General features: G+C 40.7%; 1 protein-coding gene across 1 annotated transcript; it reads left to right on the top strand.

The window, feature by feature from the left end:
• The first annotated feature begins 271 nt into the window (after positions 1 to 271).
• Positions 272 to 12,416, top strand: LOC138949311 (MAP kinase-activated protein kinase 2-like). The gene is made up of 7 exons (XM_070321104.1): positions 272 to 597; positions 5,160 to 5,308; positions 6,832 to 6,890; positions 8,032 to 8,111; positions 9,384 to 9,516; positions 10,228 to 10,303; positions 12,018 to 12,416. The coding sequence occupies exons 1-7, from the start codon at positions 448 to 450 to the stop codon at positions 12,220 to 12,222; spliced, it is 852 nt and encodes a 283-aa protein (XP_070177205.1). The 5' UTR covers positions 272 to 447; the 3' UTR covers positions 12,223 to 12,416.
• Positions 12,417 to 12,500: the final 84 nt, after the last annotated feature.

Genomic DNA, 12,500 nt, shown 5'->3' with positions numbered 1-12,500 from the left:
AGCCGGCGCTGTTCCTATTATCAAGGACAGTACTGTATTCAGATAGAACACTTCCAAGAAAATGCCCCCATTTCGGTCTACTCTCTCTGCATCAGTGGGTACACACCTGAAAAAACAGCTCCCCCTTGTTAGTGTACGTAGTAGGTTTATTGAAACCTGATACCCCATGCCGTATAGCGAAGAAGCTTGCATACCCTGCGTGATCACTGAACCAGATAGCTTCCTTAGTTTGCGAAGCCATCCCCCCCTATTCACTAACGCAACAGCCACCGGTGTTTTACAATAACGACGTTGTTCTATTTTGAGGTCAAACCCTCATTTCTTGGAAAGTGTCAGGCTTCTACGTCCTGTTTTTCACATTCTTGATACATTTTGTGTCGTCGAAACGTTCATTTTCTTCGGTTAAGTTTCTCTTCACACAGATGTTTCGGAACTAGAAAAAAAAACATGAGCCACTTCAGAATTAACACTATTCAGCCAAATAAACAGCCTGTAGCAGACGACTACATATTGACTGAAACTGTGTTGGGCGTTGGAGGACGTGGGAAAGTGTTGGAATGCCACAGTCGCAAAACAAACCAGAAGTTTGCGTTGAAGGTAATTAAGTCTGACACCAACCACATTTAGTTTTGAAGAGAGTCTTCGGAAAATAGTGTGTCAGTTATGTACTCACTGCTAACCTATATAGATTATCTAGATCACGCTTTTGTGTTCATATACCTTGTTGTCCAGTTTCATTTAAAGCTATGCCTTTTGTAATAGCTGTTTTATACGTACGTACGTTATTTGCATTGTTGACCAAAATATGTAGAGGTTACATGCCGAGTCTCAGTGATTATCAAAAATAATGGTCGAAGTTAGCGGATCATGAAAAATGCGAGCTATAGCGAGCTTTTTCATGACCGCGAACTGAGACCATTATTTTTGATAATCACTGAGACGAGGTGTGTAACCTCTTTATTCCTCCTTTCTTCAGTTATTCAAAGAAAAGAGGAGGTTTTTTGCGAAAGTTTGATCGAATCCTATTCACTCAACCAGTCAACCTGCGCAGGCGATCGATTAATGCGCGGTTGTATAGTTCCGTGCAAATCATTCCATTCTGTTAACACTTCTTGTCAGTTTTCCTATTTTGGACTAAAATCAAGTACACAGATATGCTGTTATTCTGCTGTGGCGGCAAAGGCAGATATTGTGTGTTCTGTATATGTTTTGGTATCGGTTAGGATAATGTTCTTTCGTCAAATGGGACTAGCAGACGAACTTTTGCACCCGTGTTCCAACGTTAAAAACTGTATGAAGTTAAGTTTTCTGGGGAAAATAGTGTATGAAACCGCTTTATGTTGTTTAAATTGATGAGATGTGTGCATTTGGTTGCGTGTGATCTGTTTATTAAATGAAATATTGTTGAAAACTGACCGTCGGATTGCAGTCTGTTGTCGAAGAAACTGAGTGAAAAGAAGGGGAACTACTCTTGTCGCTAGACAAAGTATGAGTTACTTGCCTTGGGAAATTGCTTGTGATGAACGTCTGATCTAGATTCAGAAAACAACCGAACTCATGGATTTTATATGGAGATTCATGTGTTCAGGCCTGTAGTTGTTAATTTAAATGCGGTATGTTTGTATTGTTTGCTCCAGAGATGTATACTTCGTACATTAGAGCGTTCGGAACTTTTCAGTCGCAAAAAGTAGTACCGAAACAGAACAGCTTCTCAACCCATTGCACTATCGAGGATTCAGGCTGTTGCTGGGTCGTTATTTGTTTGGTTGCTGGGTCATTATCGAAAAATAACTACCCCTACAAGTTTACAGAGGTAAAGAAGCAGAGGGGGGAATAAGACATGTTACACAGATCGAGACAGTCAGTGTTCCTCAATACACAATACACAATACACAACACACAATACACAATACACAATACACAATGCACAATAACTGTCGAGAGATGTGTCAAATGTCATAGTTTGGTCAAACATACAAATAACATTTCTTTATTCCCCCCTCTGCTTCTTTACCTCTGTAAACTTGTAGAGCTAGTTATTTTTCGATAATGACCCAGCAACCAAACAAATAACGAGCCAGCAACAGCCTGAATCCTCGATAGTGCAATGGGTTGAGAAGCTGTTCTGTTTCGGTACTACTTTTGCGACTGAAAAGTTCCGAACGCTCTATACGTACGAAGTATACATCTCTGGAGCAAACAATACAAACATACCGCATTTAAATTAACAACTACAGGCCTGAACACATGAATTTCCATATAAAATCCATGAGTTGGGTTGTTTTCTGAATCTAGATCTGCCGTGCACAAACCGTTCATCACAAGCAATTTCCCAAGGCAAGTAACTCATACTCTGGCGACAAGAGTAGTTCCCCTTCTTTTAACGCAGTTTCTTCGACAACACTGACTGCAATCCGACGGTCAGTTTTCAACAATATTTCATTTTATAAACAGATCACACGCAACCAAATGCACACATCTCATCAATTTAAACAACATAAAGCGGTTTCATACACTATTTTCCCCAGAAAACTGAACTTCATACAGTAATTAACGTTGGAACACGGGTGCAAAAGTTCGTCTGCTAGTCCCATTTGACGAAAGAACATTTACTAAACGATACTAAAACATAAACAGAACACACAATATCTGCCTTTACCGCCACAGCAGAATAACAGCATATCTGTGTACTTGATTTTAGTCCAAAACAGGGAAACTGAAAAGAAGTGTTAACAGAATGGAATGATTTGCACGGAACTATACAACCGCGCATTAATCGATCGCCTGCGCAGGTTGACTGGTTGAGTGATTCGGATTCGATCAAACTTTCGCACAAAAACTCCTGGTTTTTTGGAATAACTGAAGAAAGGAGGAATAAAGAGGTTACACACCTCGTCTCAGTGATTATTAAAAATAATGGTCTCAGTTCGCGGTCATGAAAAAGCTCGCTGAAGCTCGCATTTTTCATGATCCGCTAACTTCGACCATTATTTTTAATAATCACTGAGACTCGGCATGTAACCTCTACGTATCGATCGATTCTGGTTAGAATTCCTTTTAACTTGTACGACTGAACGGACACAAATATGCACTATTTGGTAGTCTCGGCTAGCCGCCTAAATATGAATATTTGTCGGACGTCACATGGCTCAAAGAAGGGAAATCCAATGTTCAATCGATACATATATTATTGATAAGGCACAACAACAAAAATAGCCTGTTTACGGTATCCAGACCGTCCCTATTTTTTTGCGCGACCCTAGACTTTTTTTTGGCATTTGGGAGAAAAAAAAATTTAAGTTTAAAAAAAAAGTTAAAAAATAAAAAGTCTTTGTTTTTTGGCAAAATAACTTAAAAATATGTTTTTTGGGAGAAAAAATATTACAAAAATAAAAAAATCCCGACCTACCGACCCTATTTTTTTGCCTATGTTACCGTAAACAGACTGTTTTTGTTTGTTTTGGCCTAATCATACTCCACATGCGCATGCCCCAAGTGTGCCACCTTTGATGACTAATAGTAAACCTTGAACCTTCTAAACGTACCGGTGAATTTTGACTAAACCAACAACAACGAAACGATACTGCGACCGACGGACGCTGTGGCGGGGTGGAAAGACGTAGGCCTCTTAATCGGAAAGTCGAGGGTTCGAATCCCGGCCGCGGCCGCCTGGTGGGTTAAGTGTGGAGATTTTTCCGATCTCCCAGGTCAACTTATGTGCAGACCTGCCAGTGGCTTAACCCCCTTCGTGTGTACACGCAAGCACAAGACCAAGTGCGCACGGAACAGATCCTGTAATCCATGTCAGTGTTCGGTGGGTTATAGAAACACGAAAATACCCAGCATGCTTCCTCCGAAAGCGGCGTATGGCTGCCTTAATGGCGGGCTAAAAACGGTCATACACGTAAAATTCCACTCGTGCAAAAACACGAGTGTACGTGGGAGTTTCAGCCCACGAACGCAGAAGAAGAAGAAGAAGATACTGCAACCAAGATGGACCAGTAGGATGTGGACCATGTGGACCATTGTTACCATTGTATTTTCGTAAAAATTCAAGTGCAGTCAAATTTAAAGATTTATTTGAATTAACAAAAAAACAAAAGTTATTGAATTTGATAATATTTCATTAAGAGTATTTTGAAAGAGTTCTGATTATTTGATCACGTGTTTTATTAAAACAAAAACGAACACAGAAACATATACATGCCTGTAAAAAAAAAAAAGTATGATTACAATTATTTAGTAATGAATTAAACTTGATCATGATTTATTTTCGGTTAATTAGAAGTGTTGTGTCTCATTATTACATATCTTTTTTGTCGTGTTTATTGCAATTTTTTTTTTAATTCATGGAACCCAAGGTTTTTTTAAAATAAATATTGACTTGACTTGACTTGACTTGACTAGACCGCTCGGGTCTCGTTATACCTGCCAGTTACAGCATAATCCCTACCTGGATATAGCCAGTTGCTCAATGACGTTACAAATGTTAACAGCTGAAATGTTTTTACACAATAAATCTCTCGCATTAAGCCATGACTGAACATACATATCCATTGATTCGCTTTTCCTTGTACAAGTCACGACCAATCGTGACCCTGTGACCCGCATAATTAACAAGCCCAATGTGATTGCCATACACCTTAGAAGAGGGTGGGGAGGGGGGGATGCAAACTTCCAGTCAGAAAAACCCGTGGAGGGGACACGTTGACATCCCTGTGTCGATCCATTCAACGTGGAGTGCCTTGAAAGCGCAAAGAAACCCTGAACGCCGCAACCCAGCTGTAGCCCGAATCACATAATGTTTTGTTTTTTCACAAATTAAACGTTCCAATTGCAAACATTTCTCTTTTTTTTTTATTCTGAATTTTCCATTGTGGAACGTTGGCCGGCTATTTGCTTTTGGATTCCAGCTGTGGCCAACGGTATACAACTCAGCAAAACGTTCTCACACAGAATATTCTCGCTTGCTAAACATCGTCGGAAGTAAATTGTAACCTTTTCGCTTTTTCTTGTCTCAGAGAAAGAGAGACATACATATAATCTTTTTTTTTTTTGCTGAGTAACGTAGTGATACATTTGGTCCTTGTTCGTTTGTTATCGTCCATTCTTCTGGTGAGTAACACTTTATTTGTTATTTTGTTCATGCAATTTGAAAGGTTTTGAAAAAGGACGAACACGCTATACAACAACTTAACCTTCACTGGAAAGCTTGCTATCATCCCAACGGAAACCACATCGTACACATCCAGGATGTTTATGAAGACATCTTTGCAGGAGAGCGATGTTTACTGGTCATAATGGAGTGGTGAGTATACCATGATTGAGAGTAACAATTGTTGAGGCAAAAATTAAGAACCAAGCATAATGCAAGATCTAAGAATACAAGTTCCACGTGCTTTATAGACTCACTTGAGTAATCAGAGGAGTCTTAAGCCCGCTACTAACTACAGCCGAACCAAGCCGAACTAGGTCGGCGAACGTTCGGCGAACGTTACACACCGTGCCTGGTTTGGTGTACTAACTAGCGGCGAAATGTATCGGCGATCAAGAAATATCACGTGAGAAGACTCGTGATCGGTTGACAGCGTTATAGCCGTCAGTATTGTCACTCTTCAAGGATGGAGATACAAAAATATTCAACCAATGAAAAGTCAGTTCGCCGATGACGCGCCGAACGTTTGCAGGATTGTATCGGCGAACCGCGAACCGTACCGCTGCAACCCAAAAATAGGTGAATCCTCTGATTTGATGACGTCACCGAACTAGTTGGGCGTGGTTCGGCTGTAGTTAGTAGCGGGCTTTAGTTATGAGTAGAAATAGGCCGTTTGGACAGCCGGCCGTCCATGCATAAAAAATAAATGTTTTCTCAGATTTTGTTCAAGCTAGAGCACTAAATTTGGTACGTTTTGATGATCTTCAGATAAGACAAAAGATTGGTCCACCCTTGTCAAATGTCAAGGTCACAGCATACAACTGTTTGCTGGAAATGATTTAAAGTGCTGAAAATATCCACTGAGCTATCAACAAAATTAGGCAAATTAGTCAAGTTATGATATCATAGTGTCTGATTTGACGTCACAGCCTAGTGTCTGTTTTTTTTTTTAGATTTTTGTTGTTGTAGTTTTGTATATTTTAGTGAGTGTGTGTGTGTTGAGTAAAGGTGGTGGGGGTCGGGGGTTGGGGAAGCTAGAGCAGCAAAACATATATGTGACCCTCCACCACGAAATGAGTCGCATGTCACCTCGCGCGGTTCTGCGCTAGGCTTAATATAAGTCCGGGGAGTGTCTTGTAACAGTGTGAGGGTCACCTTAGTCACAGGCTTATAACTCAAACAGTTTTCGCTCTTTTCTAAAACGGGTTTCATCACTGGATAGAGCATAAAAAACTCTTTAGGAAAATGTAAAAATATGAAAATCATGCAAAGGTGACATGCGACTCATTTCGTGGTGGAGGGTCACATATTGTCACGCTCATAAGAACCATACATAGCTCAGTGTCAGGCATTTCTGCAGTGACTACAGGGGAAGCTACTGGAAGGGTACCTGTCATGTGTTAGAGAGTATAAACTCTCAGACCATCGGAAACCATTGTCATGGTTACGTAAGCAAACCTGCCTTTCTCGTTTCTGAGTTAGGCACTTTTCAGCAGAGGCTGCTGCTTTCATACAGGAAGACGTTTGTGGTGTGCAACAGCTTATCAGGGTGGTTATGCAGGTGTGCCAATTGAAAACGTTGCTGCCCGCTCTTTTACTCTCGTTTATAATTGTTTTTGATACGTACTGCAGCAGTCAATGGGTTGATATTCACTGCATAAATGCTTCGTTTTCAGTATGGAAGGAGGACCGCTGTTAACAAGAATACAGGAGAGAACAGACTTCACAGAGCGAGGTAAGAAGTATAACTTATTTATGTTGCTTGTTATCGGTTATTTGAGCTGTTGATACCTCAGTCGTTAATGATGACAATTGAAAAACTAAACAAGAAAACAACACAAGCAGTATATTTTTGACGTGTCAAAATCATTCAAGAAAGTTTGGCACAAAGGACTAATGTTAACATTGGAGTCGATTGGTGTTCAAGGTCGACTATTGTCATTGATTTGCAATGATTTTCCGAGTTCAAGGTCAACTATTGTCATGGTTTTGTAATGATTTTCTGAGTTCAAGGTCGCCTATTGTCATGGTTTTGTAATGATTTTCCGAGTTCAAGGTCAACTATTGTCATGGTTTTGTAATGATTTTCCGAGTTCAAGGTCGACTATTGTCATTGTTTTGTAATGATTTTCCGAGTTCAAGGTCAACTATTGTCATGGTTTTGTAATGATTTTCCGAGTTCAAGGTCAACTATTGTCATGGTTTTGTAATGATTTTCCGAGTTCAAGGTCAACTATTGTCATGGTTTTGTAATGATTTTCCGAGTTCAAGCGGTTGTTGTGTGTGTCAAAAGAGTATGATATAGAGACACAAGATGTCAGACCTTAGAGACGCCAGGTATAACCCCGACCGTGTAGGTGTCAGTATTTTGTTAAGTTGTAGGAACTCATGGCTTGGAACAAATCGCTCCAAAACGTTACAAACACAAATCTTCAAGGAAATCGAACGATAATATGGCAACTGTCTGCTGGGCCAGATGAGCAAATGGGCGTAACATTAGTCGTTTTCCATAAATTAGGGGATACTCCATTCCTTAGACTCCTAATAAACATTTGTGTGAATTGCAACCAAATCACATATACTGCTGCTGTGAGAAGTCTGCTGCTAATCAAATCGGGACCTGTGGCTTTTCTTGTATCAAGAACTGTAATCACTTCTCTTACTTAATTAACTAACAAAACTATATAATTTAAGTATTTAAAAAAAAGGACTTGAATTGAGGAACATCTGAGGATCTTCAAAAGTAGCATTTTTTTCACGCGTTAAAACCATTAAAGGCGTTGGTTTCATCTTAGTTTGATTCGTGTACATATAGCCATTGTCACAAATAAATGACATGTTCTTGTTCATGAAGCAGTGTTGTTTTATTTGTTCAGAGGCAGCAGAAATCATTCATGGCATTGTGAGCGTCATTGGACATCTGCATTCCCAGGGCATTGCCCACAGGAATTTGAAGGTAAGACCTAGGATGTGATCATATTTATTGGGACAGAAAAGTGCGTAAAAAGCAGACTCCATCTGTATCGGTTGGCTTTCTTGATATGTATTCGTGTAACTATTTTTCTTTTCTTCTTGTAACCGAGTGCCCAAAGCACAATAATTACCTTTGGAGGCAAAGCCAGTCAAACAGGGTTAAGAATTTTAGAGCTAATTTCTTAGCCCTACAAAATCTGCTATGGGTACGCAGAGGTTCCCCAGAGCACAGAAGGTGACAGCAGCTAGACGTACCCCATCCCAAAACAGAACTCTACAATTGACAGGTGTCCAGCAGACCACGTAGAAGAAACTTCGAGATACTATAAATAGCCTGCACTCTTCGCCGGCAGACAACTCTGCAGAGTCTAATATGAAGGGTGACGCAGTAGTTTCCCTGTCACATTCAAGCAGCAGCTGATTGTTGCCTTAAATCTAACTATGAAATCCTAATACCAGCTCCTCAGTCGTGCATATCAATATTCAATGTGTCTCTCCCAGTTTTTCGCTTGCTGTAAACAATGGGTGTTACCTCCCTTGACTGAAATCACACTGTTATGAAGTACGATACACCAGGCTAATCCAATGTTTAATCGTTATAATTGCATGTTTTTGTGCAATATCGTTTTGTAAATAATTATTGTGAGGCAGGTCTGAAGAAAAATCTCTTGTTTTGTAACGAGAGATAATAAAGTATTTGTTATTGTTAGTGTTCTAGTTCTTGTTCTTGACACTTGCTCGGAAGGCTGAATTCTAGCCATCCGAGCTGTTCCCTCCTCTGAAGGGGCCCGGTAGCTCAGTTGGTAGAGCAATGGACCTTTGATCCCCGGATCATTAGTTCGAATCCGGGCCGGGACGGACACGGGTCAACTTTATGTGCAGATTCAGAGACGGTATCCATGTACCTCCCCTGTGTCTCCATATTGGCACGTAAAAGAGACCTAACTAATTCTGCCATAAGTGCAGGTGGCTGATAGCATCTAAGCACGCACACGTCTGGGTAGCGCGACTCTGTTGCTGCTAGCTTTCGAGGCATACCCATCCGTGTAATGTTGAATATAGTTTGGTGATGCAATACAAGCAATTGCTTGAGATCGTGTCCTTAAGTTTCATTTCCATTACTACTGTATTGTGATTTACTTCAACACAATCGTGTTTAAACCAAATAGCTTGATTATTGGGGAAGAAGAGCAATATATCATTCTAAAAATATGCTTTTATTGACTAATATAATAATCTGGTATTTACTTTTCAGCCTGAAAGCTTGATGTTCACTGACACAACTCCAGCAGCGGTACTTAAGCTTGGGGGGTTTGGATTTGCCACGGAATTTGCGATTGGGAAGCCTGCCTCACCCTGTTATACGCCAGCTTTACAGAGTTGGGAATGTTAGTAGCTAGGCAAGCTTAGGGGAACTGGAAGTGTGTTTCTTTTAACATAATGTCAGTGTCTCTGTTTCTGTCTCTCAATCGGGTGGGTTTTTTCTGTGTCTGTCATCCTCTTTTTTTTCTTGAGTGATTTGGATAGTGTGTGTGAGTGTGCGTGTGCGTGTGCGTGTGTGTGTGTGTGTGTGTGTGTGTATGAATATGCATGTGTGTATGCGTGCGTGTACTTAAGTCTGTATGTGTGTGTGTGTGTGTGTGTGTGTGTGTGTGTGTGTGTGTGTGTGTGTGTGTGTGTGTGTGTGTGTGTGTGTGTGTGTGTGTGTGTGTGTGTGTGTGCTAGCGTACGTACGTGTATGTGTGTATGTGATTTTGTGTATGTGTACATGTGTGTGTGTGTGTGTATGTGTGCGTGTGTGTGTGCGTGTGTGTGTGTGTGTGTGTGTGTGTGTGTGTGTGTGTGTGTGTGTTAAACGTTTGGTAAAGGCTATAGGTGAATGTGAAGGGTGACAGCATTCTAAGTAGTTGCTGTTGTGTCCTCAACCCTGTTCCCTGTTGTCTCGTCCCCTCTTTCTTCAGACTTTCTTTATTTACATTTAGTCAATATTTTGACAAATGCAGTGCGTTCAATTGCATTATGTGAGTCCTACAGATTGACTAAATGTAGTCATTTAGCTTCACGCGACTTGTTTAACTTTTCATATTGTGTTTTTGCAGCGCCTGAAATGTTGAGACGCGCGAAATATGAGAAGTCCTGTGATTTGTGGTCCATTGGGGTCATCATGTATATTCTGTAAGTCATCTGTATATTTTGTTCAGTTTAGACGTGCATAAATATCAAGGAATAGATCGAGGAAAGTATACGCCAGTATACAACATATATTGATTATACTTTCTTTCTTTCTTTCTTTATTTGGTGTTTAACGTCGTTTTCAACCACGAAGGTTATATCGCGACGAATATTGATTATACAATCATACAATGACACAATTTGGTATTGTTATTGGGGAACAAATTTCAAGAACATTTTGGCTCCTTGAAAGCGACCACTGACAGAGTCGTACTACACAGTCTGTTATTATTTTTTGTCTGCATGCGTTAACGTTTATTCGTGTTTCCAAGCCCTGTGTGTGTGAGCTTAGGATCTATATCGTGCGCATGCATGCAGACCAGGATTTTCGAACAACTGGAAGAGTCTGTATAAAACTGACTCTTGGAAATAAATGCCTCGCCGAACGCTATGCCATGCTGCCCCCAGAACTAGTGTCTATTTGGGACATGACACACCGATAGCGACGAACTAGTTGTAAAGAAAATGCGCCGCGGTAAACCAAGACAAATCACACTGAGAAAACAAGTTGTGTACAACTTTCTCTACATAACACCAGTATTCTTCTTCTGCGTGCTTGGGCTGAAACTCCCGCGTTCACTCGTGTTTTTTGCACGCGTGGATTTTTACGTGTATGACCGTTTTTACTCCGCCATTTAGACAGCCATACACCGCTTTCGAAGGAAGCATGCTGGGTATGTTCCTGTTTCTATGACATGGATTACAGGATCTTTTCTTAGTCTTGTGCTTGCGTGTACACACAAAGGGGGATAGCAGGTCTGCACATACGTTGACCTGGGAGTTCGAAAAAATCTCCACCTTAACCCACCAGGCGCGGCCGGGATTCGAACCCACGACCTTCCGCTTTGGAGGCCGGCGTCTTACCACCAAGCCATTGCGCCCGTCTGAAAAGGAGTGTGTATGTAACACCAGTATGATAAAATGTACAGTGATTGACCGGCAACAAACTAGGTTGAGACTGTAGCTGAGTTTAGCGATAGGTGTTAGTCTAATATTAAAATTAAGTTCAGGTACTAGTTCATCTAAAACTTACAGAAATATCTTACTTCAAAGAAATGCAAACGTTTCACCGAGCGCATTGAAGAATGGCAGTTACACACATTATCGTTGGTTGACACATATGTCTGTATTTCTGTTTTTGTTGTTGTTTTTGTTAACTAAATTGATTGTCAAAAAGAAGCTAAAACTTCGTTTATAACAATATTTCTACAGCAGGTTATTAGATGAAGTGCAAAATACAGCTTTGTAAAATCAAGCAGTTGGAATGAAAGCAAGCACACACACACACACACACACACACACACACACACACACACACAAACCACACACACACACATTTACTCACACACACACACACACACACACACACACACACACACACACACACACACACACACACACACACAAGCAATAGGGTATACATATATCAACAACATTTTATTGCTTAAATTATAAATGGCTATTGCTACCGTTTAAGTATTTAAGTTAGTCCGGTGTTTAATGATAAATGTTTGTTAACGCCCGCACGGTTAAACCACAATGGGCATGTTTCCGGTGGTGTTTGCGTTGTTCTTCTCATAGACAAGGACATGTGCCCGGCATTGCTCCGTCGCAACGGTGCTGACACTTTCCAAATTATTATGCCTGCATGTTTCAGCTTGTGTGGCTACCCACCCTTCCAGGGCAAAGCTGAGGCAGCCATCTCCCCGTGGATGAAGGCGATGGGACATCACAGCCAGTATGAGTTTTCCGACCCCGAGTGGAGCAGAGTCTCATCTGAGGGTGAGTTTATTTATACTTTTTCTCGTGTCTTTCAAGCAGTTAAGGTTGTAAAGCACCATTCCATTAAAACAGAGGTTTAGAGAACGATTCAATCATTTCCACACACAGAATGCCATGCTAACCTGATGAAACAAGGTAGTTATGGTCTTTAACCACATTGTTTAACATATAACGCACACTGATCGCTTGAGTGGCTGTATATGTGCTTGTTGAGTATGACAGTCGCTTGTTAATTCTCTCAGGTAACAGGAGACTGGTTCCGAATAATTAACTTACTCTATTACACAATGTCGTATGCATTTGGAGCGCTTACCTCCCTTTGTTAATCAGATGTTGTGAACAGGTAACATTGTATCAG

This window comes from Littorina saxatilis, linkage group LG15 (assembly GCF_037325665.1).
Source record: "Littorina saxatilis isolate snail1 linkage group LG15, US_GU_Lsax_2.0, whole genome shotgun sequence".
Classification (NCBI taxonomy): domain Eukaryota; kingdom Metazoa; phylum Mollusca; class Gastropoda; order Littorinimorpha; family Littorinidae; genus Littorina; species Littorina saxatilis.
Note: the sequence above shows the minus strand (reverse complement) of the source record. Positions and strands in the feature narration are given on the sequence as shown.